At 41.8% G+C, this 26,029-nt stretch overlaps 1 protein-coding gene across 1 annotated transcript in view; it reads right to left on the reverse strand.

The window, feature by feature from the left end:
• The window catches only part of zanl (zonadhesin, like), a 68,152-nt gene that overhangs the window by 3,391 nt on the left and 38,732 nt on the right, over positions 1–26,029 (reverse strand). Inside the window, exons 22-48 of the mRNA XM_078281770.1 lie at positions 24,213–24,358; positions 23,171–23,314; positions 22,652–22,759; positions 19,340–19,509; positions 17,914–18,116; positions 15,542–15,686; positions 15,095–15,342; positions 13,816–13,993; positions 12,749–12,857; positions 12,447–12,541; positions 11,570–11,746; positions 10,060–10,268; positions 9,547–9,691; positions 9,237–9,334; positions 8,935–9,081; positions 8,522–8,686; positions 7,779–7,906; positions 6,886–7,157; positions 5,996–6,204; positions 5,384–5,528; positions 4,039–4,286; positions 3,648–3,777; positions 3,356–3,557; positions 2,079–2,240; positions 1,714–1,844; positions 1,361–1,563; positions 492–627 (exon numbers count right to left, since the gene is read on the reverse strand). Coding sequence (XP_078137896.1) covers positions 492–627; positions 1,361–1,563; positions 1,714–1,844; positions 2,079–2,240; positions 3,356–3,557; positions 3,648–3,777; positions 4,039–4,286; positions 5,384–5,528; positions 5,996–6,204; positions 6,886–7,157; positions 7,779–7,906; positions 8,522–8,686; positions 8,935–9,081; positions 9,237–9,334; positions 9,547–9,691; positions 10,060–10,268; positions 11,570–11,746; positions 12,447–12,541; positions 12,749–12,857; positions 13,816–13,993; positions 15,095–15,342; positions 15,542–15,686; positions 17,914–18,116; positions 19,340–19,509; positions 22,652–22,759; positions 23,171–23,314; positions 24,213–24,358 — 4,453 coding nt within the window. The remainder of the gene's footprint in view (positions 1–491; positions 628–1,360; positions 1,564–1,713; positions 1,845–2,078; positions 2,241–3,355; positions 3,558–3,647; positions 3,778–4,038; positions 4,287–5,383; positions 5,529–5,995; positions 6,205–6,885; positions 7,158–7,778; positions 7,907–8,521; positions 8,687–8,934; positions 9,082–9,236; positions 9,335–9,546; positions 9,692–10,059; positions 10,269–11,569; positions 11,747–12,446; positions 12,542–12,748; positions 12,858–13,815; positions 13,994–15,094; positions 15,343–15,541; positions 15,687–17,913; positions 18,117–19,339; positions 19,510–22,651; positions 22,760–23,170; positions 23,315–24,212; positions 24,359–26,029) is intronic.

Genomic DNA, 26,029 nt, shown 5'->3' on the forward strand with positions numbered 1-26,029 from the left:
AGAGAGGAGAGAGCCATTGATTTTTTACTAAATCATTTATAATAATTGTAATCTTAATAGAGTTTGATATGGGTTTTTGAAGGCCAATGCTGATGTTTTTGGATTGAAGCTGCCATAGCCGATATTTAATATCAATAAATTTGACCATTTTCATCCCAAAGTATTGGATATTAGGTAAATGTAAATATATTGGTCTGATATTGGTAAATACTAGACCCACAGTGCAATCGTTTGGCTATAAAACACTTGGATTATCCACAAGCTTGATGGGAATTTGTTGACATGAGGGTGAGTAGATGAGTGAATTTTCATTTTGGGGTGAACTATTCCTTTAATGGCCAATATTGGCAAACCGATCACATCAGTTTAACCCTAGTTTACACTGATCATCCTATTGTCCTGTTTATTTATCCTATGAAAATGCAATTGTTTATGTAACCGCACAACATTCGCGTCACACACGTCACACACACACACACACACACACACACCTCTGTAGCAGTCCCGTTTGAGGTCGAAGATGGCGCAGATGTGGCCGGCCTGGCAGGTCTTGGGTTGGCAGACGGCGCCGGTGGTGGTGCTTTCACATGTCTGAGAACAGTCCTCCGTCACAAACTTCTCCTTCAGCTGGACGACGGAGGGACAGAAAAGAACAAGGAGGGATGAAATGGGGTTGATAAAGAGCGGTGGAACAATGGAACACAGAGATAGAGAAGAGTTACATATCACACCGTTATGCACGGTCACAGCTGCTGGGCACTGATGGCCACAAAAAAAACATTACTGTGTGTGTGCGTGTGTGTGAAATGTGTGTGATGTAAGCTGCCCCCCAGACCGTGTCCGACCCTCTTACCATCTAAGGAGATTTACAGGCCAGAGCAGAACAGATGGAGACTAGGCTTGTCCGATATTCGATATTATCAAATATTGCAATATTTTGTGTATATTGCAATATTTCCCGCTATCTCGAAGCTTTTAAACTTATAAACCTATAATCTACTATCTAGGAAAGTAAAAAAAAACAAAAATACTCATACTTGAGGTGAAAAATTTGTCTTTTCAATTCAAGTGGGTTCCCTTTTCCACAATCAGCCCGTTTTTCTGGAAATAGTTTCCTCTAATGCTCCAGTTGTTTACTCCAATGCTTGAATAGTAAGATCAAATTTATAGGCTGTTATTATAGCCTAGAAATTTGATGTAATTTGGTAGAAATAAAATAAAATACCCCCCCAAACCCCCGCGACATCGTGTATCGCGATATTTTGGCGGGACAGTATCGCGATTTCAAATTCTGGATATTGCCCAAGCTTAACAGAGACAACAACAGCGCCGAATGAAACCGTCCCATAATGCCACTTACCGGGTAATATCTGTTGAGGAAGGTGCAGCCACACTGGGTGTACGGCACGCAGCTCCCCTCGCTCATGACGAACCCTGGGGTGCACTGGCACCCCTCCACGCAGGACGTCATGTCGCACTCCGAGGGCGCGGCCAGGTCGGCGCAGGAGGCGGGGCACGGCGACATGCAGGAGGAGTAGGTGCTGTTGGCGCCGCAGGAGAGGACTAGAGAGAGAGAGAGAGAGAGAAAGAGTGTCTTGACGGCTTCAAATGAATGTGAACACGTAAACACTTCCAAGTCGGCGGTTATTCCCACATGATTTGAATGCAGCATCAGTTGTATTATGTGTATATTGTTGTGGTCCGGCATCTTACCACAGTCCAGCTGCTGCCTCCAGGATCCCAGTTTGACTCCGGCCTCCTGACAGGCTACAGCGTAGGCATCGTAACTGGCACAACGCAGTGCTGCGCTGCCACTCTCAGCACACAGGTCAAACACACAGTCACTGAGGGACGAACACACACACACACACGCAAACACAGACATACATTGAGCATGAGCAAATGGTAGATTTACATGTAGATTTAGTGCCTACACACATAACCCCATTATTTTGCATAGTTCACATTACGTTACAGTGTATTGGAGCTGTCACATGTACGTGCGCACATTGTAATTGCTCCTGAACTATCTCCAGAAGATAGCTACACACACACACACACACAGGCAGACTACTCACTCCTGGTAAGTGCTGGGTGGCAGGGTGGCGTGGCAGGCGGTGAACGGTCCCTTGGGATCGGACAGCGCTCCACACTGTGTCACTCCGTTATAGTCGTCGAGCTGAGACTGGGAGCAGCCTGATGTCTCAAACCCTGAATCTGGATCCGTCTCCACCTCTCGCCTGGGGATGGATGGATGGATGGATGGATGGAGGGATAGAGGGAAGGATTGGAGGGATGTAGGGAGATAGGGCTTTGTTAAAGTTGTTGAGTACAACCTGATGTCTCAAATTGTAGGTCTGGCTTTGTTTTCACTGAGATATTACTCGTGGAAGATGGAGGTATGGCAACATGAAACAAGATAACGGAAATACAATAAGTGCATTAATTCCATGTCTTTGCTTATGTAACAGTGCTCACAAGATTCTGTAAATGTATATCAAGAATGTACACACGCTCGCTCAGATTTATGTAAAAACACCAAAATTAGTTGATCTGTACAGTTTGATGCACTGAACATTTTCAGAATTTGTTTTAAATTGCAGTTTTGTTGTAGTTCTTTACACAACTTGGTAGGCTGTCCATAAGCACTGTATCAGAAACTGGCTGGCTATAAATTTATAAATCTGTATCAAACCTACAAAAGAATGTGGAAGAAATGTCCAGTTAACCAATTGTAACGTTAAATGCTTGAATTTATCCGTGATAGTAGCTAAGTTAACATCCAACCAGCTACAGTGGTTTCTGTTAGCCTGGCTGTTGGCTAGCCAGTTTGCTAGCTTTGCTAGCTAGATGCATAGCTAATAGCAAAAGAAACATCAAAGTAGTGACGTTACTGAATAATGGGAATGGACTTTTTTTTTTATATATCATAGATCAAATAATGACATGAATTTCAAAATTGTATTTTTAGAATGGTGAACAGTCTATAATAATGTGCAAAATCAACAGTGTGTTTAAAGAAAAAACGGAATTTGTAACGCATTTGTGGGAGGAGAGATATGTTAGTTCATGTTTTGTGTTGCACTGTAGTTTATGGTTGTTTTTGAGGGTTTTTCAGTTAAAAGAACCTCTGTGCTCTTGCCTCTTGGCCTTTTGCATCACATGGGAAAGATTATATGGAACAATGTCTTTTTTTAAGTAACTAACTTTTACTCAGAGTACATAAATGAGCTACTTTCCTTTAGCTTTTTACACTAGTAACAATACTTCTACTTGTACTTTAGTAGGATATTTTGGTACTCTTTCCAGCCCTGTATATTTACAGCTAATGCAGTGACCCTGGTTGCAGTCTCACCTGTGCAGGTGGACTCTATGGGGAAGGTCCCAGGTCTTCTGTCTTTCAGCCTGTCGGTCGCTGACCCTCCAGCTTTCTCCGAACTCGTCCAGGTTCCTGGTGACCGTCCCGTCCGGCTTCATGTACTCATTCCTGGTGATGCCGTCGTAGTTTCCACACAGTCCTCTGACAGAGTTCTTATAGGTGCTGGGCAATACGATCTCTGACAGATGAAGAGAGAGAGAAAATTGAATGAATTCACACACAAGGCAAAGAATGGCTGAGTTAAGGATGGTGGAGGTTTGTCTTTTACCTCCACGACTGCTGCCATCGAAGCGCACAGTGAGTCCGAAGTCAGTGGTGAGCTGGACCTGCCTGGAGTTCATGGTGATGGTCAGACCATCAACTGGGCTTAGAGGAGGAGCAACGCGTTCTCCATTTACCTGGGGAAGGCAGTCACAATGAGGATTAAAATTCATACAAACACTTGGTAACCCACACTCTTATTCTTCATTATTCACTTTCGCAAGAGAAACATCTGCTGGTGGCTCAACGGTAATCTATCAGTTCAAAATTTGAAAATAGAAAAATGCTAGCTAAGCTACTAGTTAACACAAACAATTGCTAAAATAGGCTATCTGAATAAATTGTTTTTTTATGAATGTTAAAGGGTTCACATCAACAGATAAAGACAGACAACACACCAGGACGGTCTTCTTCTGCAGGAAGCGGACGTTGACGCCGTAGATGTCGACGTACATCTGATCCAGGAAGGACACCCTCCTGTTCCCGCCACGTCTGATGTTCTTCCCCCTCACTTGCAGGGCCGGCTGCGAGCCCTGCAGGTTGTGGCCCTGGGTCAGGACGTAGGTGTAGGGGCCCTGGAAGTGATGGGTGAAACCGTCGAACGTCCGGTAGTGGGGATCCCCGGAGATGCTGCACTTGTCGAACTCTACAGAAGATAAGGGAGTAAATTGGAAGGGCAATGGAGAGATTAGATTAGAAGAAGTACGACTTGTTGTGGACAACATCCTGCTGGATGAGTGCAAATCACATTTACAAATATGACCTGTGACATGCTGCTTGGCTTCACTGAGAGTGAGGGATTTATACAACTTATTTGTTATTGAACCAGAGCACATTGTTTCAGGGAAGATGGGAAAGCTGTTAAGCTACAGTTTAGCATATTTCTATTCTTAGAAATTCTATATTTGTTTAAATGTCAGCAACATTTGCCAAAATCCCCAGCCCTAAAACAAACTGACAAAAGATTTTGTATGTCAAGACTTAAGACAAAACAGACTACCAGCAAATCTTTGAAGCGACAGAAATGATGAGGCAAAATATTACCAGTTGTGAAGTAAGTAAATCAATTCTAAGCACGAATTTTAAGCACAGTTGCTCTTTACCTGGCCAGGGACTGTAGATGGAAACTAGCATTAGGCTTGGGCTGATATTTGATATTCTCGAATATCGCGATATTTCGTGAATATCGCAATATTTCCCGCAATATAGAATATCCACCCCTCCCGGCCATGTTGCTTAGATTGCAATCGTACAAGCTTTCAAATGTATAAACCTATCATCTACTAGTGGTAGGACAGTAAAAACACAAAAATAATCATACTTGAAGTGAAAAATTAGTCTTTTTAATTCAAGTGGGTTCTCTTTTCCACAATCAGCCCATTTTTCTGAAAATAACAGGAATGAGCAAATTACACCAAATGGCCTCCAATGCTCCAATTCCTCCAATGCTTTAATAGTAAGATCAAATTTCTTGACTGTTTATAATAATTATTATTATTACAGCCAAGAAATTTTATGTAATTTGGAAGAAATAAAAGAAAATACTCCCCCAAAAAACCTGTGAAAAACAAATACCGTACCATACCGCGATAATACTGTATATCGCGATATTTTGCCGGGAAAGTATTGCAATATAAAATTTTGGATATTGCCCAAGCCTAACTAGCAACTAATTTGGATGCATTTGTAGAAACTTGAAATGTTCACTATGACAAATGAAGCAGAATAGAGTGATGGACTCACTGCTGGGTTTGCAGTAGAGGTCTCCGTATTTGTCCAGGGCACACACTGAATTAGCATCACACTTATGGTCCTTACAGGTGATTTTCCCACCAAGGTTACAGACACACTGGTCGGCACACTTGTCTGTCAGCCACGAGTCTCCCACCTAAAACAAACACACACGCATCCATGTATCCATTACAAAAGACCTAACAGCCTTCTATGTTGCTTTGCTTTGATTTATAACATCAGTTTGCAATGTAACGTAATGCTTTACTTTAAGTGGCACTCATAAGACATAAGTGCATTGGAAGCACATTGTGAGTGCATGATAATTAGAATCAGAGCATGATATAATGAATACAATGTGCAAAACATGTAGGGGGTTGAATACTCTATGGGACAACTGTATAGTTAAAGACAGGACATTAAATTGAATGCAATTTTCTGACATTTGTCTGATGTTTATATTGTTATATTGTATCTATGCTTGTGATGGGCTTCTAATCTGCTTGTAATGCACCACAACGCACTTCAAGTGTTACTGATTTCAGCATTAGGGATATTCTCTGATACAATACCCTATTTAGGCCTAGTATCCAGCACCAATATGGGTGCTGCTGCTTTACTCACATCATGGTACTCTCCATCTGAATCCAGGCAGCCGCACTTGGCCAGGGGAACACACTTCCCGTCGCTGAGGACGAAGCCGGCGTCGCACTGGCAGCCCTCCACGCAGGTGGTGGGAGGGAGGTGGCAGAAGATGGGGAAGAGGTCCGAGCAGGTGGGGGGGCACGGGGGGGTGCAGTCTGAGTAGTGGCTGTTAGGAGGGCAGGGCAGGGCTGGAGGAAGGGAGGAGGGAGTGGAAAGACATTCAAAATGCTTTGTCCATATGAATGAAAAGGAACACTTTAGTTGAGGTGGTGGTCATAGGGCATTATAAGCACACTGTGAGTGCATGACAAGTATTATTAGTAATCAGAGCATGATATAATAAGCACAATGTGCAAAAATTTACTAAGAATTTTGAATATTAGATGGCTGGATATTTTGCCTCTATAACTACTGTAGTTTCATGAAATATACAAAACAATGAACAAAAACAACAATACATTTCTACATTTTTATATCGGCTGCATCAAGTGCACCAAGTACAAAATTAGCTAAAAAAAGAAAACTAACAAAAAAAAACCGTTAACGACCATTTTCTCAAAATTTTCATCTAAACTTCACATTTGACCGTCTGCTTCTTAACAAAAATGCCTGGCAATTCACAGAGGCCTTTCTTATATCTTTTGTCATTTCTATTTTATGAGGTATTTTTAACAAAGTGCCATTAACAAAGTATTGAGTAAATGATTGATCAAAACATTTTTTTTTTTTTACAAATCTGTTAACTACCAACTATTTAGTTATTCATCAGAATGAAATGGAAAAAACGCACTTCATCCACTGACAAACGTGTTCTGATACGCATATTAGCGCAGCTCACTTCACCGTGCTAATTCTTTTTCCTAACTTACGACAGAAGGTGTTGTTCCTCCAGCTGACGGTGACTCCGGCGCTCTGGCAGGTCTGAGCGTACGCCTCCACGTTGTCGCACAGCGTCGCCTGCATGCCGTTGTACTCGCACATGTCGTAGACGCAGTTGCCCAGGAAGGCCTCCGGGGGCACCAGAGAGTGGCAGGGCTTGAAGCGGTCGGAGAGGATGACCTCAGCGCACTGGGCCTCGTACAGCTTCTCCTCTGCCGCCGTGCAGTTGGGGTGGACGTCCGGACGGGTGTCCGGTTGGCAGCTGGAAGGTAAGGACGATTTAGACTGGCGTTTTTCTAAAGGATACTAAAGGGACAAGAGAGGCGAAAGATCTAACGTTGGTGAGTCCAGCTTTCTCGCTGCTGTTTAGAACTTTTCACTTTGGGATTTCACTCTTACGTTTGGATTCGTCACCTGTGTGGAGACGATTTCCCACCAGTGCCCCATACTGACAGTAGTGTTTAATTTGGGCAAATAGGGTCAATCTACAGCATCTCAATTAGTAGGTATAGGACACTCTTTTCTGTTACAGCCCCACTTCGTGATTTAGGCTGATAAAACGTGTATTTTTATGTAAAAATCATGCCTAGTGCAGCTTTAAACTTATTTTCTCGTACAACATTTATTCTAAAACTATACCGTCTGACTACAGCAGGTGGTATTTTGTACTTTTATGAAATGTTTACAGAACATGCAAATGATCAAAAGAGGGTGGCAGTGCTGCAAAAACCGAAACAGTAAAACTGACATAGTAAATCATGTTTATGAATAAACAATAATAAAAAACGACAACTGAAAACACTGTCTCAGCTCATACTGTTTACATACTGTTACACTAACTGCAAGCATAGTAAACCATGTGTAATGGGAAAGGGCCACTGACCCAGGATCACTGTCTCCCTCTGATTTCCAGCTGTTGCCCAGTTCAATCACGTCCTTGGCTGGTTTCTTGTTGGGCATCAGGTTGTCGTCGGAGGAGTTGTGGTTGTAGTTGCCACACATACCGCACACCTAGAGGAGAAGGAGAGGGGGATGTGACTATTGCAGTGGTTCTCAAACCAGTCCAGGGACCACTATGGGTCCTTGAAGAGGTTTCCTCAGCTAAACGAGGACTAGTTCAGTTTCACTATTCAATTCACTAGAAATTATCCCAATTAGGTAATGCATCAGAATGACTACTGTATCACTGTACTGTCTCCCCACATACAGTGTAGACAGTTCTACAATTCAATACTAAATGAACAACAACTCAAATTTTCTCATTTGGACTAAATCTGATCAAATGGGGGTCTGTGGTTTAATGTGTGTTTGGGGATCTGTGACTTGCAACTATTTTTTACATTAAAATAACACTAAATAAATAGGATATGTTCTACATTATCAGTCTGTGTGTATCTGTGCCCCTGTGTGTTCAGGCCTAAATCCCCTGTACCCTCAATGATGTTGGGTCATTTTGGGGTGTAAACCATTTGCTCTGTGTGTGTGTGTGTGGTATGGGCGTGGCCAGGCAACTTTGAATGATATGATATGAAATGCTGGAACCCTTTTTTCCTTAAAGTAGAGCATTGGGTGGAGGAGCAACAAGACAGAGCTGGTTGGTGGCTTGCTCATGTAACCCAGTCGTACCTTGTTGAAGTATTCTCCAGGGACAGTGATCTCCAGCTGATGGACGCCGTCAAACTTGACCTGCAGACCAAAGTTTGTGTCCAGGAGACTGTAAACTCCACTGGTTATCACCTTGGCTCCGGCCGTGTCGATGGACAGGGGGGTCCGCACCCGGCGACCGTTCAGCTAAGGCAAGACGGAGAGGAAGTCAGACTGAGAACTCTTCTTCAACATCCCTCCATCTTCCCATCCATTTCTCTATTCTCAAAAGTTTCATTTCGTCTTGTATTAAGTGAGTTTGCTTGATGTGGGAGTGTGTTCTTGTACATACATATATGTATAAGAGTATAAGTGTGTTCGCGTGTCTGTGTCATCTTATCCTCTTATCTTATTCCTTCTTCCCGCCCTTCTTTCCTCCATCCCTCTTTCCTTACCAGAACTCGGCGGCTTTTCTGCAGTGTAACAACGACGTCATGAGGCAGGTAGATGGTGACAGAGCGAAGGTAGGAAGCCTCCGGTTGACCGCGCTCCTCGTTTTTAGCCACAATCCTGAAGGGAGTCACCTTGGTGGTGTTACACACCTGGAGGATGAAGACAAAGAAACTGTGTGTTGGGAGGAAGAGTGATCGAAGGGACGGGACAGTGTTTCACACAGGCATTTTTCTTTTATTCAGGCAGTCTCGTTTAGATTGAGATCTATGAAACCTATGAAATTTGGGTTTATTTATTTCCATACCTCAACCAGAGTGTACGTGCAGGTACCCATGAAGGTGTGCATGACATCGTCAAAGGTGTAGTAGTGCGGATCTCCAGACACCTGACACACTCCCTTACCTAGAGAAATGATATTGCCAATGAAATATGAAAAAAAGCCTCATAAGTTAATCAATGATTGACTGAAAGAGAGATGAAGAAAATCTTTTCAGATGTTGATCCTTGGGACAAAATCTTATCATATAGGGGTCTGTAAAAGGTATGGGAGCCCCTGTTTTACTTCAGTCCCAATACACTGACTGAGGTTTTGCATGCATTCGTTTTAAGTTTACCTGTGGAGTGGCAGTCCAGTACTCCCTCCACCACTTTGCACTCCTGAGCGGGGCCACACAGCCAGGGCTCGCAGGTGATGTTGTGGTTGCCGTTACATTTACAGCGCTCCGAGCAGTCCATCTCCGTGAACCAAGAGTCTCCAACCTACACACATACACACACACATACATACGTGTGTTAAGTGTAAACACGAATGCACACAAACACAGTTGCGGACACATTTTCATGCCAAAAAATTCCCCCAAAAATTTAAGTATTCAGTGTTTCCCTCAAGTTACCCTTCCTATTAGAACATGGGGCACTAAAACTCTCCACTGAAAAGTAAAGGACTAAAGTAAAGGGCCCATAGACAAGTGAAGTATTGATCAATTCTGCAATCAATATGTAATCAGTCTAGCTGTTTCATATCCATCATATCAGAGGTGGACGATAGTGGCTGGACAAGATCCCATTTTTAATAAAACGTCAATATCAACCCGATATATCGATCTATCGATATATCACACACTTACCGGCCTGTATTTTCCGTCTTCGTCGGTGCATCCGCACTCGCTGGGCGGGACACATTTGTCTCCGCTGAGGATGAGTCCCGGGTTGCACGTGCATCCCTCCACGCAGGGCTGGTTACAGGAGCCGCCGGGGCCGGAGGGGTCCTGACAGCTGGGTTGGGGGCAGGCAGGCCCACAGGGGTTGTAATGACTGCCTGGAGGACATTTCAGAGCTGGATGGGGGTGAGGAGGAGGAGGAGGAAGGCAGGGGGAAAATGGGGGGATGGGGAAGGGATCGAGGAGGAAGACATGGAGGCAGGGGAAAGAGGGGGTGAGGTGTTGTAAAAAGTGTAAAAAACATTTTGAGGACTTCACTACCCAGAAATCATGTAAGGTAACGTCAGTAAACGAAATGTCTTCTTCTTCGTGTGTGGTGGAAGAGGAGGTGGTGAAGAGGTTCAGCCATCGTTGGTGAGTCCAGCTCAACCAATGCTGTTTAGGAGACACTATGGAGAAGATTTCCCACCAGTGACCATACCGACACCAGAATTGAATTTGGGCAAAGAGGGCTAATCTCGTCTCAGTTGGTGGGGATGGAACACTCTTCACTGGCTGGAGTTTTACATACATTTTTTACATTTTAGTCATTTAGCTGACTCTCTTCTCTAGAGTGACTTACAATTAGTGCAACAGAAGAATTAGCTTAAATTCCTAGATCATCAAAAATTACAAGCAAACAAAATAAGGGCTTTAGTGTTATATTCCTGTGACCACTGAATGATGTAATAAGAGGTAAAGAGATAGAAGGGATTTCTTTTTGTAGAGTTGAGAGGGGAAATCATTCAGTAACGAAGGGTACTTCTTATGTCAGGAATACAGAGGTGGGGACTCGAGTCACATGACTGGGACTCAAGTCAGACTCGAGTCACAATTTTAATTGCTTGAGACTTGATTTGATGCATGAAGAGAATACTTGAGACTTGACTTGGTGACTTGGGACTTGACTTTGACTTGTACTTTGATGACTTGAAAAGGTTTCTAAAGTCTTGACTTGAGATCTTGTGTTTGTGTAAATGACTTAGATTGAAAGTGATGAGATTTGTTCCAGCAGACGACTGAATTTAAATTCTGTGTTCTGAATTTGTATGGAATGATTGAATTTATTGATGTTGAAACTGATTATAGAAATCAAACTTATGATGCTCTTACCAAGTTTGTATCCTATTAAAACCATATTGCATTGAAAACTTGACTTGCTGTTCTACATTTAGATTTGAGACTTGACATTAATGACTTGGACTTGACTTGGTAATCTACATTTAGACTTGGGACTTGACTTGAGACTTGTGCCTCAAGACTTGAGACCGACTTGGGACTCGAGCAAGGTTGACTTGGTCTCACCTCTGCAGGAATACAATAAAATATTTGTGCAATCAGTAAACTATGTAGTAAACTGGGTAGCAATGACATGACACAACACAACGCACAACTTCCTCTCTATCTTCCCTACACACACACACACACACACACTTACGACAGAAGGTGTTGTTTCTCCATGCGATGGGAACTCCGGCGGCAGCACACAAGTCGGCGTAGCTCTCTATGGCCTGGCACAGCGCCACCGTCTGGCCTCCCGTGGCACACATGTCGTACACGCAGTTCTCAAAGTAAGGGTGAGGGGGAACTACAGCATGGCATAGCTTGAAGATACCTGAGGACAGACAAGAAAAGCTCTTGAACCACAAGGTACAGGGATGGAGATTAAAGCCACCTAAACTCACTTTACAGAACTTTTTATTGCAGAATAGCTTTACCACTCTGTCATAAATCTTTACATCAAAACGTTTGTTTGTTGGTATTTGCACTTTGCACCAGGGTTATTGTAGTTTGGCATTTTTCATTAGTTCTTATTTTTCTCTATGAACCAGTAATCCCTTAAAATAACCTTACATTTTCATTAATTGACATTAATTCACTCCTTAATTCATGCAAAATCCCCTTAAAATTAATTAACGGAGTTATTAATGGAGGAGATCCCATCGAAACCTTCTTAAACACCCCCTTAATCTTGACTCCTTACTTTCTAATTTAATTAAAAATTCAGGGAGACAGGAACTTTTCCATTAATTTCCACTTAATAACCCTGTAAACTATGCACAAAAGGCATGAAAAATCCCTTAATTACTAGTGTCTTGAATAAATCCCTTAAAAATCTGTGATACTTGGAAATTACATATGCAAGATACAAATCCAATAACCTACAACAACTTACTACTTATCAATACATGTGGTAGTTACTTGTAAGAGATAAACAGATGGATGAACATCCAAGAACACTAGCCACTGGGAAAGATGTAGATCTTTGTGTGTGTGTGTGTGTGTGTGTGTGTGTGTATGTGTGTGTGTCTTACCATTGGGATCAGTGATCATGCCACAGCTTGTGGGCTTCTTTGCCTCCTCCTCCACATCTTCATCACAGTCCTCCTGTCCTCCACCATTGGTACAGCTGATGAAGAGATGAAGGGAGGGAAGAGAAAGATAGAAGGATAATGGAATGTATTAATGAGTTTGGTCGTGTTCTTCAGTGTGTGCATGTCTGCATAAGCATATATGTGGATCTCTGTGTAACTAATATGAATTGTCTACTAATATGATATACAGTCATTTTTCACTTATTTCATACTACCCATTTTTCATTTTTTGTGTGACTCACTCAGGCCTGGGGTCAGGGACCTGCCAGCTATCTCCCAGTTCGTTGGAGTTGGCGGCTGGTTTACCATCTGGTTTAATGTTGTCGTCACTGGGTCGACTGTTGAAGTTTCCTGCCGGGACAGACACAAAGGTTAAGACTCTCTGCAAAACAATGGCTTTGAGTAATTTAAAGCAGAACTCTGGCCATTTTTGACCTGGACATTTTCCCATAATTTTCAATCATACTGATCGATTCAGACCAAAATGTCACTTTACTATAGAGCTACTTCCATCTTCCTTGCCTAGGTGTGGCTCTCCAATATAGTCCTATAGGACCAATGGACAACCCCCCCTTTCCAGGAAATTCTTTTAGAAATTGAGAGTATCTTCTCCACCAGACTGCTTACATTTTCTGTATAACTACTACATAATTTCATGGTTCTTTCCAGGAAATTTCCAAAGAAATTAAAAGTTCCTTTCTAGGAAATTATTAGGAAATTGTGGACCCGGAAAATAAAGCGTTACCGCTATTTCACTTACCTTTATTTGAACCTAGTTATAATGACTCAAAACCAGGTTACCACAGTGAGTAAGTTAAAATGGGATTGCATGTACATTAGTGATGCGCGGATTGGGCGGGTCGGGTCATAAAAATTAACATTCTGATTAATAGCGGATGGGTTGTGGGTGGGTGAAATAATACATCATTAATGAGGAAAATATTAATTACATTCTGTGAACATATTTTAAGCTTCATTTTTTGTCGTTATTAATTTAAAACCAGCCTACTTCAGTGTAATATGTTACCATATCATCACGCTTACATATATCACACTGAGAAATAATGGTAATGTGCGATCGGGTGCGCGATCGCTGCTCGACATAATTTCGACATTTAAAAGACAATATAGAGGTGGAGTGAAATGTCCATGCGGGTGTGGGGTGGGTGCGGGTCTATAAATCATAGAAAATAATTTGCTCGGGTGGGTGGCGGGTGGATGATTTATGCGTACATGCGGATTCGGATGGCGTCAGAGCCGATCCGCGCATCACTAATGTACATAGCCAATAACTTGTATTGATCCTCACCACACATGCCGCAGAGCAGGCTGCTGTAGGACGTGGGCAGGGTGACGTCGGCGTGGTGGTTGCCATCAAAACGCACCCTCAGGCCAAAGGTCGCCTCCAAGACAACAAACTTGCCACTCAGGTAGATCTTAACCCCGTTGTTCAGGGTGAGCGGAGGGACGACCACGGTCCCATTCACCTGGAGAAAAAACATATGCTGATGACGAACCGTTCTATTGAGTTTGTGTGTGGAGAAGATGCTCTTTGGTTGTTGCTTTCAGTGAACAGGGCGGATTTCTAAGGCACTCCTCAAACAAAAAGGGTAAAGTTCAATGAATACAAATAATAAGGATGAATACAAATAATAAGAAACCCAAATATTTTTGACCATCCACAAACAATTGACCATCACAGGTTTTCAGAGTCAAATATATTGTTGAATCTGCATTTGTAAAGCAAATTAAAATTGTGACGTGGCTGAATATGCATTTGTTAATAAAATACGTGTGTGTAACTCAATATAAACTTTCAGTGTTGTAACTTTCATGAAAACAGTTGCTCGTTTTTATGAAGCACTAAAGTATTTGCTTGTGGACGACCAAAAATATTTAGATTTATTTTTATTTGTATTCATCCTACCTTATATATTTCTGACCCATAATTCACCTTATAGTAAACGATATACAGTAGCCTTTAGACTTTTTAGAATCTTTTAAACTATTCAGTCACTGTATACAAGCACAATCTACTCCTCTCAAGACACCATCTTACTTGTACTTGCCTTAAAGCTGCTACCAGTATCATTTTTAAACATCAATATATCATTGTCATATTAATAGAATTTATTGCTAGTGTTTCTCCAACTTAAGACCACATTTCCCATAACAACTCTGTTGCTTCTTGTTGCCCCTCCCCCTCCCTGGTGTCTTTGGCTTCACTGAAGAAGACAAACATGTTGGAAGTGATTTTTTCATCCTTTCACTCCTTCCACCATCTGTCATTGCCAGAAACTCTGAAAGCTTTAGCTCTGTTTGCGCTGGAAGAACAGCACCCTCTTCCTGTTTTGTGCCCTAAAGCAATCCGTCAGATTTCCCTTCAAATCTGAGCTGGTGGCTCACATTGGAAAATACAGAGTAGAGGCTGGTAGAGGCTGCCAATCTCCTTGGCGATGTGTCTTTTATGGTAATTATACTAATGTCTCTAAAGTAATGTGGTAATAAGTTATTGATGTTAAAATGCACCTTTAACTAAATGTGGTAGCTTCATCACAGTAGATGCTGGGATGCTAGATGCCACTTACCTGGACTGTGCGGCCCTTGCCGAGGATGACGGTTGTGCCGTCCACGTTGATCACCACTGCTCTGACATAAGAAACCTTCCTATTACTTCCTCTGTGCTCGTTCTGGGTGTCGACAGTGAAGTACGGCAAACCGGAGGTGGTGTTGCAGGGTTTGGTCAGGGTGTAGGAGCAGGCTCCCATATAATGGTGGGTTTTCTTGTCAAAGGACGTGTAGTGGGGGTCGCCTGATACTGAGCAGATACCAGTGCCTGCAGGAGGGCAAGAGGGGGATGAGTTTAGCTTTGATTTCTGACCAGAGAAATCATTTCTGACAAGAAAAATGTTACTCAACAGCTTCAGGGGTCTTTAAAACCTGTAGTGAAACCTGCCTCTCCCTCTCTTAGAGAGCTGCTAACCCACCTAAAATAATGTGTGTGTGTGTGTGTGTGTGTGTGTGTGTGTGTGTACCCAGAGGGTGGCATCCATATTCTCCATCTTGTAGCTGGCAGCTCTCAGTGGCAGGGGTACAGCTGGTGGTGTGGCACTGGATCAACCCTCCACCCTGACACACGCACTTCTGCTCACAACCCTCCACATACCAGTCATCGCCCACCTGACACACACACACACACACACACACACACACACAAAAGGTGTACACTCAGGGGCGAATTCACAAAGAATGGATTGTGGCCGCTAATAGCACCATGAATTCCGTATCATTTGCAACCGCTATTTGCTCCGTCTCAAGGACCGATTCACAAAAGATATTGCGCTAATGATATGCCAGTGCAAACACGCCCATAACCTGTTGCAACTGAGTGCAATTTGCCCCTGTTTTGCGTCTGATTGCAATTATCAATGTGGCAAAGTATAAATGTTGCCTTTGCGCCAAGAACACAGTAGGCAGGACAATGGCAGAGACAAAGAGAAAAATGAAATTTTTAGACCGCGAGCTGCAAGTCCTGACGGACGAGGTGTAGAGGCATTCCTCAAAACTTCAGGCAAGAAATTTAACCGGGACTGCGAGAAACCATATTTGGGATTTAATATCCCAGTCTGTCAGTGCTGTTGGTGTTTCCAAACGCACACCTTCAGACTGCAAAAGAAGATGGCATGATTTGAAGCGGAGAACAAAGGAGAATGTATCCTGAATTGCATCCTGTCACTGCATCCTTTGTTTGTCATTACATCTTACTGCATCCCAAAATAAACTAGAAGGGCACTCGGAGAGCGCAGACCTCCGCCAAGGCCAATCCAGTCTTCTGTGATATGCAAATGTGCAAGCGCAACCAATATACGGATCCGCTCCAAAATTTAATGGGTTCTTCCTTGGCCCATGCTACACCCTTCCATGAAGTTTCATGAAAATCGGGCCAGTAGTTTTTCCGTAATCCTGCTGACAGACAAACAAACACACAAACGGCACCGAAAACAAAACCTCCTTGGTGGAGGTAATAAATAAGTTTGAAAAGTTTAAAAGTTTGAAAAGTGCAATACAAATAAAATGCATTATTATTATTATTATTATTAGTACTGATTTATTTGCTTTTGTTCGTGAAGCAATCTGTGTTAAAATTCTATAGTAATAATAATAATAATAATAACAATAATCAAAATATTATTTACAGACTGTATTTACAGACAATTTTATTTTTTAGGTCACACAAAGGTGGAATTGTTGCAGAGACATTTGCAAGGTCAATTCAATTCAATTCTCAGTTAAATCAACAAGTGATATTCTCCTTGGAAATATCCGCTCACGAGCACGCCTGGCATTACGATGCCTTCGCCTGGCTACAATCACTGCTGCCATGATCACTGGAAAGTCTGGGCGTGACACCCCTTATAAATGCGCTTCAGTTACCACCAACTCTCTGAAGACGCTAATAATTTCACTCTAACTGCGTGTGGCAATTAGCGCCGATCTTTGTGAATTGTTTTTGCAATGAGGCTCATTTGCATAGAAAGGGGCCAATTTTGTGCCAAATGTATGCATATTACCTAATTTAAATACGTGTAAATAGCACAGGAGCACCGAGACGCTATTTGCGTGGCAGCGCAGTTAGCGGTGCATTTCACCCTTTGCGAGTGCTTTGTAAATTAGACGGTTTCTTTTTGTCTTATTTGCACAGGTTTAGCGTCAGCAAAAGCCACGCAATCCTTTTGTGAATTCGCCCCTCAGACTAATACAATCAGAGTACAAACGTCTAAGATTGTACAGCATCAGGCTTTTATGAAAGCTTCAATGTTCAGGTCAGATACACTTTCAACCCACTGGTCTGTGGATGTACAGTGACCGATACTCATACTCAAAACGTAATGGTCTGCAATATAGTCCAACCAATATGGGTTTTTGAAGGCCGATACTTATATTTTTTGACTGAAGCTGCTGAGGGCTGATGTTTTGCATCAATATTCAATATCTGTAAATTTGACAATTTTTATGCTAAAAAAAAAAACTCAGCCAGACTTTTGACAGGATAGTAGAGACTGACATGAAAGACTGGATTGAAGCAACATCCATGATTCATCACGTTAGCTAACGCTAAAGCTAATCAGCTGGGTTATATTTACTATCTCCAAACCAACCAGGTCTAATTTTGATTAACTGTCAGTAATAATTAAGCAATATCACACGAGAGGGAGTGCTGTAATACTGTATATCGGCACGGCTGTGATTCGGTTGTAGGCACGAGGCCACAGGCTGAGTGCCGAAGATAATCACAGCTGTGCTGCTTTGTTTATACAACAGTTGTATAAACAAAGCTATTCATCAATAATGGCAATTTGAGACAACAGATTATGATTTTATGGTCGCTATTGTTGCTCCCACTTACAGGATGGTAGGTTCCACTGGTGTCAACGCAGCCACAGTCTTTGAGCGGGACACATTTCTCGTCACTGAGGATGAAGCCCGGGTCACACTGGCAACCCTCGACACACACGTCTTCACAACCTGGTGGCCCGACCACGCCCAGACACGTCTCCGGACACGAACTCACACACAACGAGTAGGAACTGTTAGGAGGACAGGTCAGGGCTGGAAGGAGGGATGGAAGTAGGATGAATAGATGGATGAGTGGAGGGAGGGATAGATGACCAATCATGGCTTTCAGCCTATTCTGTCTCCCTCCAATGTTTAAAATTTTGAGGGAATACTAATATAAATAGACAAGATAGAGCCAGTTATTATCACATCTTTCAACAATGAGACCAACGCTGAAAAGGGTGAAAATACTGACATCAGTTGCATTAGACACAACACAGTGATGCAGTAGTCCAAGGCATAAACCTCCAATCTGCCTAAACATTCACTAACACTGATAATAGCATCAAAAACTATCATCTCAGCTTGTTATTTTAGTAATGCCAGAAGTGAAGTAACGCTCAGTACAGTACATCAGCAAGCCCTGGGGCATGTTGACGCCTCTCCATAACTCTTTGTTTTTCCATTGGATTAAGCATGTGTTAAAATATCATGAGTGAATGGAACAATAGGATGCTGCTGTCTGAAGGGAGCAAGAGAGTAAGGGAGCTGTAGTGGGACTGGGGCAGAGACAGTTTTGTAAAAAAAAAAATCAAATAACTTTTTAACTTAACATTTTATTGCAGAAGTAATGCAATTTACGCAGTCTTTACCTCTATATTATTTAAAAAAATAAGAATACATTTGGAGTGGCAGGATGGCCTATTCATTAGTGTAGCCTTCCCCCAAGTACCCCAGAGCAAGATAGTGAATCCCTACCTGCCCCAGGGGCGCCCTGTGCCCCAACCACAGGCAGGAAAGACAATTATCCTCTTTGGGGATGAGGAAAGTATATCAAATTAAAATAATAATTAAAATAAGTTTGAAAACTTTTTTTTTTTTCAGTGCAGGTCTGGCCTCTATTGGCCAGCCAGCACTGGTTATTAGAAATAGAAATTTTGCACACTATATGGGTGTACTGTGTGTACAGAAGAGGATTAGGGCCACATGTGAAACATTTATTTGAGTTCTCAGTTTTAAGTCAGAATTCTGAGATTCTGAGATTAAAGTCAGAATTCTGAGATTCTGAGATTAAAGTCAGAATTACTTTATATAAACTCTGACCAACTTTGATCAACTGGTTTCAGCTCTGTGTCTAGTGTTTATGTACTTCTTTCTCTCTCCACATTACTGCACAGTACTGCATTCTATACAGAGTCTTTGTTTGACACCCAACGAGATGATTTGTTACGCGACCATCCCTGATTAGTTCCACACTGTTCCATACAAAGACTTACGGCAGAAGTCTGGTGTCCTCCACTGGTGGACTTTGGATCCGGCGCTTTGGCAGGCGTCAGTGTAGGCCTGCAGCTGGTCACACAGGACATGCTGCTGGCCGTTGAACTGACACATGTCATACACACAGCTCTGGAAGAACGGAGTCGGGTCCACCACACCGATACATTCCCTGTAGGAGGCAGAAAACAGAAAGATCCTTAATCCACTTTCTATGGAGAGCAGAAGGGAGTCGGTCCAACACACCGATACACCTCCGGAAAGGAAGCGAAGGAAAGAAGCAAAAGATGTGTTGTGTGATGAGATGGTTGGTAGCAATTCACTCAATTGATGTGCTACAGAGCATATATTAAAGGAATAGTTCACCCAAAAATGAAAACCATGGCCATGCAAGGTTTGTGTATGCGACAGTGCGCAACCTCCATCCTGTGAGGTTTGGTAATGCGGAAAGCAAAATACAATGAATAAAGACTCGATTTTCATTAAATAATGGATAAAATTAGTTTTTTCTCCACTCGATCGTATGGCGTCAGAAGACTTGGATTATGCTGTACTGTATTTTTTGTTATTTTTGGAACTCTAAAGATTGAGAAGACATTTTTGACCATTATTACTGAACGCTAATTGAAACATTAATGTAAATACACTTTTAAAAGAATTTATGATTTATTGTTCATATTACACAATACCTGTTGAAAACATACAAAATAACTTTTCTGAACTTCTTTCACTGCACCTTTAAAAAAAAATACCACAACTACCAAAAATACTAAAACTAGAACTGAAACTAAATAAGAACTAAATATTTGTTAAAAAAAAACCCCAACTAAAACTAAAGTGAAATAAAAAAAATAAATTACAAACTATATAAAAAAACAAATGAAAAAACTCAAACTATAATAACCCTGCTGTCTATAGTGTACACAGGGATGAGAAGAGTATAGGAGTTAAACCTTTAATCAAAATAGTTATCGTTATACTACATTGTCTCATTGTGCTAATGCCTAGAAAGTGAAACCCAATACATGGCCCAATACATCAAACAATACATTCAATTATTCGTCATCTTGCTGAGGACCTCCTGGTATCCACTCAAGGACGTCTGGGGGTCCCCAGCCCCTAGTTTGAGGACCAGTACACTAAATGTACACAGTGTGCTAAAGCATTAGCATGCACTGTAAAGAACTAAACAAATAGAAGAAGTGCCAAGTCATGCACAAACTGACAACACTGCAGAAGGGAAAGAAATGATACAAAAGAAGCAGAGGAAATGTAATGCTGTAAATGAATATGAGAGTGATAAAACAGTGAAAACAGAAAAAAGTCTCTGGTAAAGGACAGAGGGTAAAAGGTAAACATGCTAAGCCATAAAACGCTCCACTTTCTCCACACTTGTTTGCCTAGGAAATACTTAAGCACTGTGAAAGAGAAGAGCTACAGCTGCAGATAACGCTCACGTGTGTGGGTATGTATGTATGTATGTATGTATGTGTGTGTGTGTGTGTGTGGGTGGGTGGATGTGGGTGGGTGTGGGGTGCAGAGTCCAATGCTTATGTTGTTATATCCAGATTAGAAGGAGCTGCTATTGTAATCTAAGATAAATGCATAGATAATCTTTGTGAAGATACTAAAACACTCTGTGTGTGTGTGTGGGTGGGTGGGTGTGTGTGTGGGTGTGTGTGTGTAATGTAGTCATCTATAGGTGGATCAGATGGATTATCATGATCTCATCTTAATGGATTAAGTCCATCAAGTTATTTACATCATCTGATTACTTTGAGTTAGTACTATATTGTTTTGTCTCCACTTCTAATACAATATGCAGTCGAACAAATATTTCTGGAATGAACAGATTGTACTTTTACTACCATTATCATCTATAACTATTATCAACCGTAATTTCAAAATTAGCAAAATTATTTGAGTCTATAATCACAGTCTAAATGCCACCTTTTTTCGAAACATTTTTTTCTCCATAATTCAAAAAGTTATTTACTTAATTTCAAATTTCTCAAAAGTACCTGTAATCTGATTACTATATATTTTACAGCTGCTGTTTAGTTGTAATCACATTACTGTAATCACACAGCATGTGATCTGATATTACTCATCCCTACGTGTGCTGATACTTAGTGGCAGTAGTAGTAGTATGGGTTTCAATGGAGAATTTTAGCGTCCCATGATGCAAACTCTTTTCCACCTTGACAAAAAGTTTGCATAGGGAAACACTGAATACTTGGAATATTGTGGCATGAAAATGGCTAGATTTAAAGATACGAAAAGTTGCACAAATATTGTTAAGCAGCAGTTTTTTGCAGTGAAAATTACAGAGTATAGTACCATATATATCATATATTGCATTGTAAGGTGCTTTGAATGAAAGTGTCAGCCAGAAAACAGATACTTAGGCCCAGATTCACTAAAGGTTTGCACAGGGAAGAGTGTGTACTATATCACAAAATGACCAAATCAGAAAGCCACTAACCGTGCACAATGAGTGGAAATCTGTCTAATAGCGCTGGTCAAAAAATAAAGCCTCTTTGTGCCTGTCATGGTCATGCACATGGAAATTATATGTAAATCTCGTTATTTTGGCCACATAATAGTTATTTGTAGGGGAGGCCATGCAAATCAAGATTGCACCCAATTAACTAACACCTTGCAGCAGCAACTTCCACAAACTGTTGTAGCACATATGAGATCCTTTGAAAGGTGATGTTAAGACTTTGAGACTAAACTTATTAAGACTTAGAGTTTGTCCATTCAGAATGGCAGCTTTCATTGCTGCAAGATGCAGCATCATCACCAGCAAGTCAGGATGCAAAAGAGGGCGGTTATGTCCTAGAATCTCAGATCAGACCAGAGAACGCTCCAATTATAAAGGGGCTTTGGGGTGCAAGGGTAGACCTTGATGGATTAGTCTTACAGCTGAAGCTATTTGCCCATGCAGTTGGTGATGGAGGAGGCTATTAGCTTGCTTAGCTCAAGCAACTGAAGCACAAAAAATGTGCAAATTGCCCTCGCAAACACAATCATAGTGAATCTGGACCTTAGTTTCTTGCTCATGGACACTTCAGCAGGGTGGGGGTTTGAACCCAGTTCTCTCTAAACACTAGAGCACCCTGCTGCCCAACATGTGGAGCAGGTAAATAATCATCAAAACTTGGCTAGGGCGCATACCACATAACCGCAACATCCTGGGTTCAAGTCCAGCCTGGGACCTTTGTTGCATGACGTTCTCCCCTCTCTCTCCCAGTCTTTCCTGTCTATCGCTACTTTCAACTATCCGAAATAAAGGCAAAATGGCTTCTTACCTGAAGGGTCCAGCAGGGTCTTTGATTTTACCACATTTGGCTGGTTTCACCACCTCAGCCTCCAGTTTGGGGTCACAGTCTGGATCAGGCTTGGTACCTGGGGTACACCTGATAAACATACAAACACACCAGGAGTGTTGGTTTTTAAGGTGCTTCCAATGTCTTCCGATGGCTCATTCCCTCATGTTCATCCTTGAGGATTGTTATGGGGGGAAATCAGAAAGTTCTCAAAGTGGGTGACTCATGATATTGGTGGTTTTACTTTAAGGTTTATGGTGTATAGCAGTGTTCGCCAACCACATGCCTTTGAGTTGCATATACAGTCACTATACCCACGACAACTGCATAGAAAACTTGATTGATAGATGGCAGTATTCATCACATGGGAATCTGTGTGAGTCACGTGTAATGTAGCCATGTCCATGGCTATACATGAAACGTGTCATCCTTCTAAGGAACTTCCAAGGAAATCAGAAAACTCCCAGATTATGGCAAAGGGATGTAGGAGCCCAAACTCACGAGTCGTCCTCATCCTCGTCTGTCTGCCAGCTGTTGCCGAAGTCGTTGGTGTTTGTGACCTGGGTGCCATCTGGTTTGGTGAAGTCGTTGTTCGGTTTCCCGTCGTAGTCGCCACAAAGACCACACATCTGCTCATAGTAGGAGCTGGGGAGGACAGACGAAGACAGGGAGAATGAGGGATTAAGAGATGAAGAGGAAGGTCTTAAGCGGACTTAATGGCCAGATACCATTTTCCTTTGCTGAAGTAAAAGTTATAGAAGAAAACAGAGAGAATCTAGAAAGAATATGCAGAGGACTCAGATTAGTCAAGGCATCATCAATGGAAGATAATGAAGTTGACTGAATTGTTAAGACTGTTGGAAGGATTTATTAGAGATGAGTGATCTGTTTGTATGACCTTTGAACTACAGCTTGCACAGATGTCCCTTGGATTTCTCAAGCAGGTTTTTATGAAATATACATATTTTTACATGTAGATCTTAGTTTTTGTTGTCCTTCATGTCTATCAATACCCTAACCCTGCGGCAGTGAGGCAGAGGTAAATAAAAATGAGGGTAACCTATGACTTCCAGTAAGTCATCAGAAGGCAACACAACCACCAATATGAACAAAACTGAATTATATCACCATAAAGCATTCATTTCTGCTTTTCCCAGGGATCCTACAGGGAGCGATATGTTAACATAATTTGCGGCCACAGCCCTTCCTCATGTTTCCTACTGATTGGATATGATGCAGTTTGTTCGATTACATATTTATTGTAGGATTGATCACTACACTGGTTGACTATGGGAGGCCCTTAACCTGAAGTTTTAGTTTCAAGTATTGTCAAGTTTTGATTTGACTTGAGTTATTTTCTGAACACTGAAAGCAGCACAGATATCGGCTATTGGCAGCTTCAGTCTAAAAGTATTGGCATCAGTATTAGCCTTATGTAATAGCCAAAGTAATCCTAATATAACAAAACGATAGTATTTGACATTATACTCAGCATGGGAAACCCAACCCCTGCCACCTGCTTGTTAAATTTGAACATACCAACCTGGGAACTGAGATCTGGGCGTAATGGTTTCCATCCCAGCGCACCCGAAGGCCGAAGGTTGTCTGCAGGGTGACATACTGACCGGCAAGACTTAGGGAGATGAGAGGAGAGGGGGAGTGAGGGAGGGCAACGCGACGGCCATTCACCTGCAGGATGGAGGGAAGACAGGATGTTAGCAAACAGCAGCTACAGGTATATTCCCATCAAGCCAGTCAAGTGAATTTTAAGCAAACTTTTAGAGAACGTCAAAAAAAAAAACATCCACAAGATTCACAGATTAGCATTGATTAGTATTGGGCAAGTTGCTCTTTAGTTTGTTAATGTCGATCATATTCCATGCTTTATGCGAAGACGAGAACAAACAAATGACCGTGGCAATATTCTAACGCACTAACTAATGCAACAACAAAGGTTTGAAACGACATGTATGATATTCTAATGTACTAACATTCATATGATATTCTAATGTATCAACTAATGGTCATACGACCACGATGGAGACTTATACTTGTTCAAAACAACATGTATGATATTCTAATGTATCACCTAATGGTTATATGACCACAATTGTGATGTATACATGTTAGAAATAATACATGTGGTATTTTCGAAGGTCATGGTGGACAGATATTTTACAGATATTTCAAAATTCTTTCCGTCATTATTTATCACATACATTTACATTATTTATTTTCTGCTTCAAGCGAGCATAAAGACTTTTTTTTTTTGAGATATTGAGTAAATTTGCTGTTTCCATTTGACTTTTCAAATTGGATGCATCACAGTTCGTGTAAAAAACGGAAACCCAGCTAATGAGGATTTGGATCGCTGAGCTCTCGGAGCGGTGTAGGATAAGACAAGACAAGCATTCGTTCTGAGAAAACCTGTTTGATCTGTGGACGGATCAAACAGACAAACGCAGGAGAGGATGAGGAGAAAGAGTATGGACAGATTTATGGGATTATAGCATCACAACGAGATGAAAGTCAAGGAAGAAGAGATAAGGAGGAGAAAGCCGAGATAAGGAAAAAAAAGGTGAACAGAACGAGGGACGGGCTTTGAGTGGTGAGTTGTAATTGCGCGAAGACGTGGGATTAGGAGAGATATGGAGAAAAGGACTACATCTGTGGTGTGTGTGTGTGTGTGTGTGTACAAGGGCGTAGAATTGGGTAGGGACGGTAGGGACGTGTCCTTACCAATATCAAGCGACTCTGAAATGTCCCTAGCAATTATTTTGATTGACAATAAACGTTGTTTTGTCCGTCAGTGTCTAGTCAATGTTAACAGATCGCGTTCTCTACTACGAGTCCGCTGCATTGGTGTAGTGCATTGGTGTCCCGCGTCGGCATAGCAACGGACGCTGTAACGAAACTTTAGTATAACAGCTGTTTTAGAATGTTATTGCGTCACCCGGATAAAAATTGGCGTGACACCGCCTCCCTAACCCCCCCAAAAAATCGCTGATTGGCTTTGCCATTTCTTGCTAACGTATGAAATGCTGTGGGCAAGAAGAGCCAAAGCTCCGCCTACCGGCGAGCATGCGAGAAGACTCCATCCTATTTTATATTAGTAACAGTTGTGTTTAGCCATTAAAGTTAGTTTATTTAAGTACCGTGTCGCGTGCGCTGTGACGAGTGACGACCGTAAGTAGCCTACATGTCACAAGTGAGATTGAACAATGCTGCTGTGTGCCACACTGGACAACACTGATGTAAAACAAATATGCCAACAGTTCATCTCTGTTAATGACAGGCGTAGGCATGTGTTTGGCTCAGCTGTTTGTATGTAGGGTTTGGATATAGTTTACAATATCTTAT

This window comes from Centroberyx gerrardi, chromosome 23 (assembly GCF_048128805.1).
Source record: "Centroberyx gerrardi isolate f3 chromosome 23, fCenGer3.hap1.cur.20231027, whole genome shotgun sequence".
In the NCBI taxonomy this organism is placed as follows: domain Eukaryota; kingdom Metazoa; phylum Chordata; class Actinopteri; order Beryciformes; family Berycidae; genus Centroberyx; species Centroberyx gerrardi.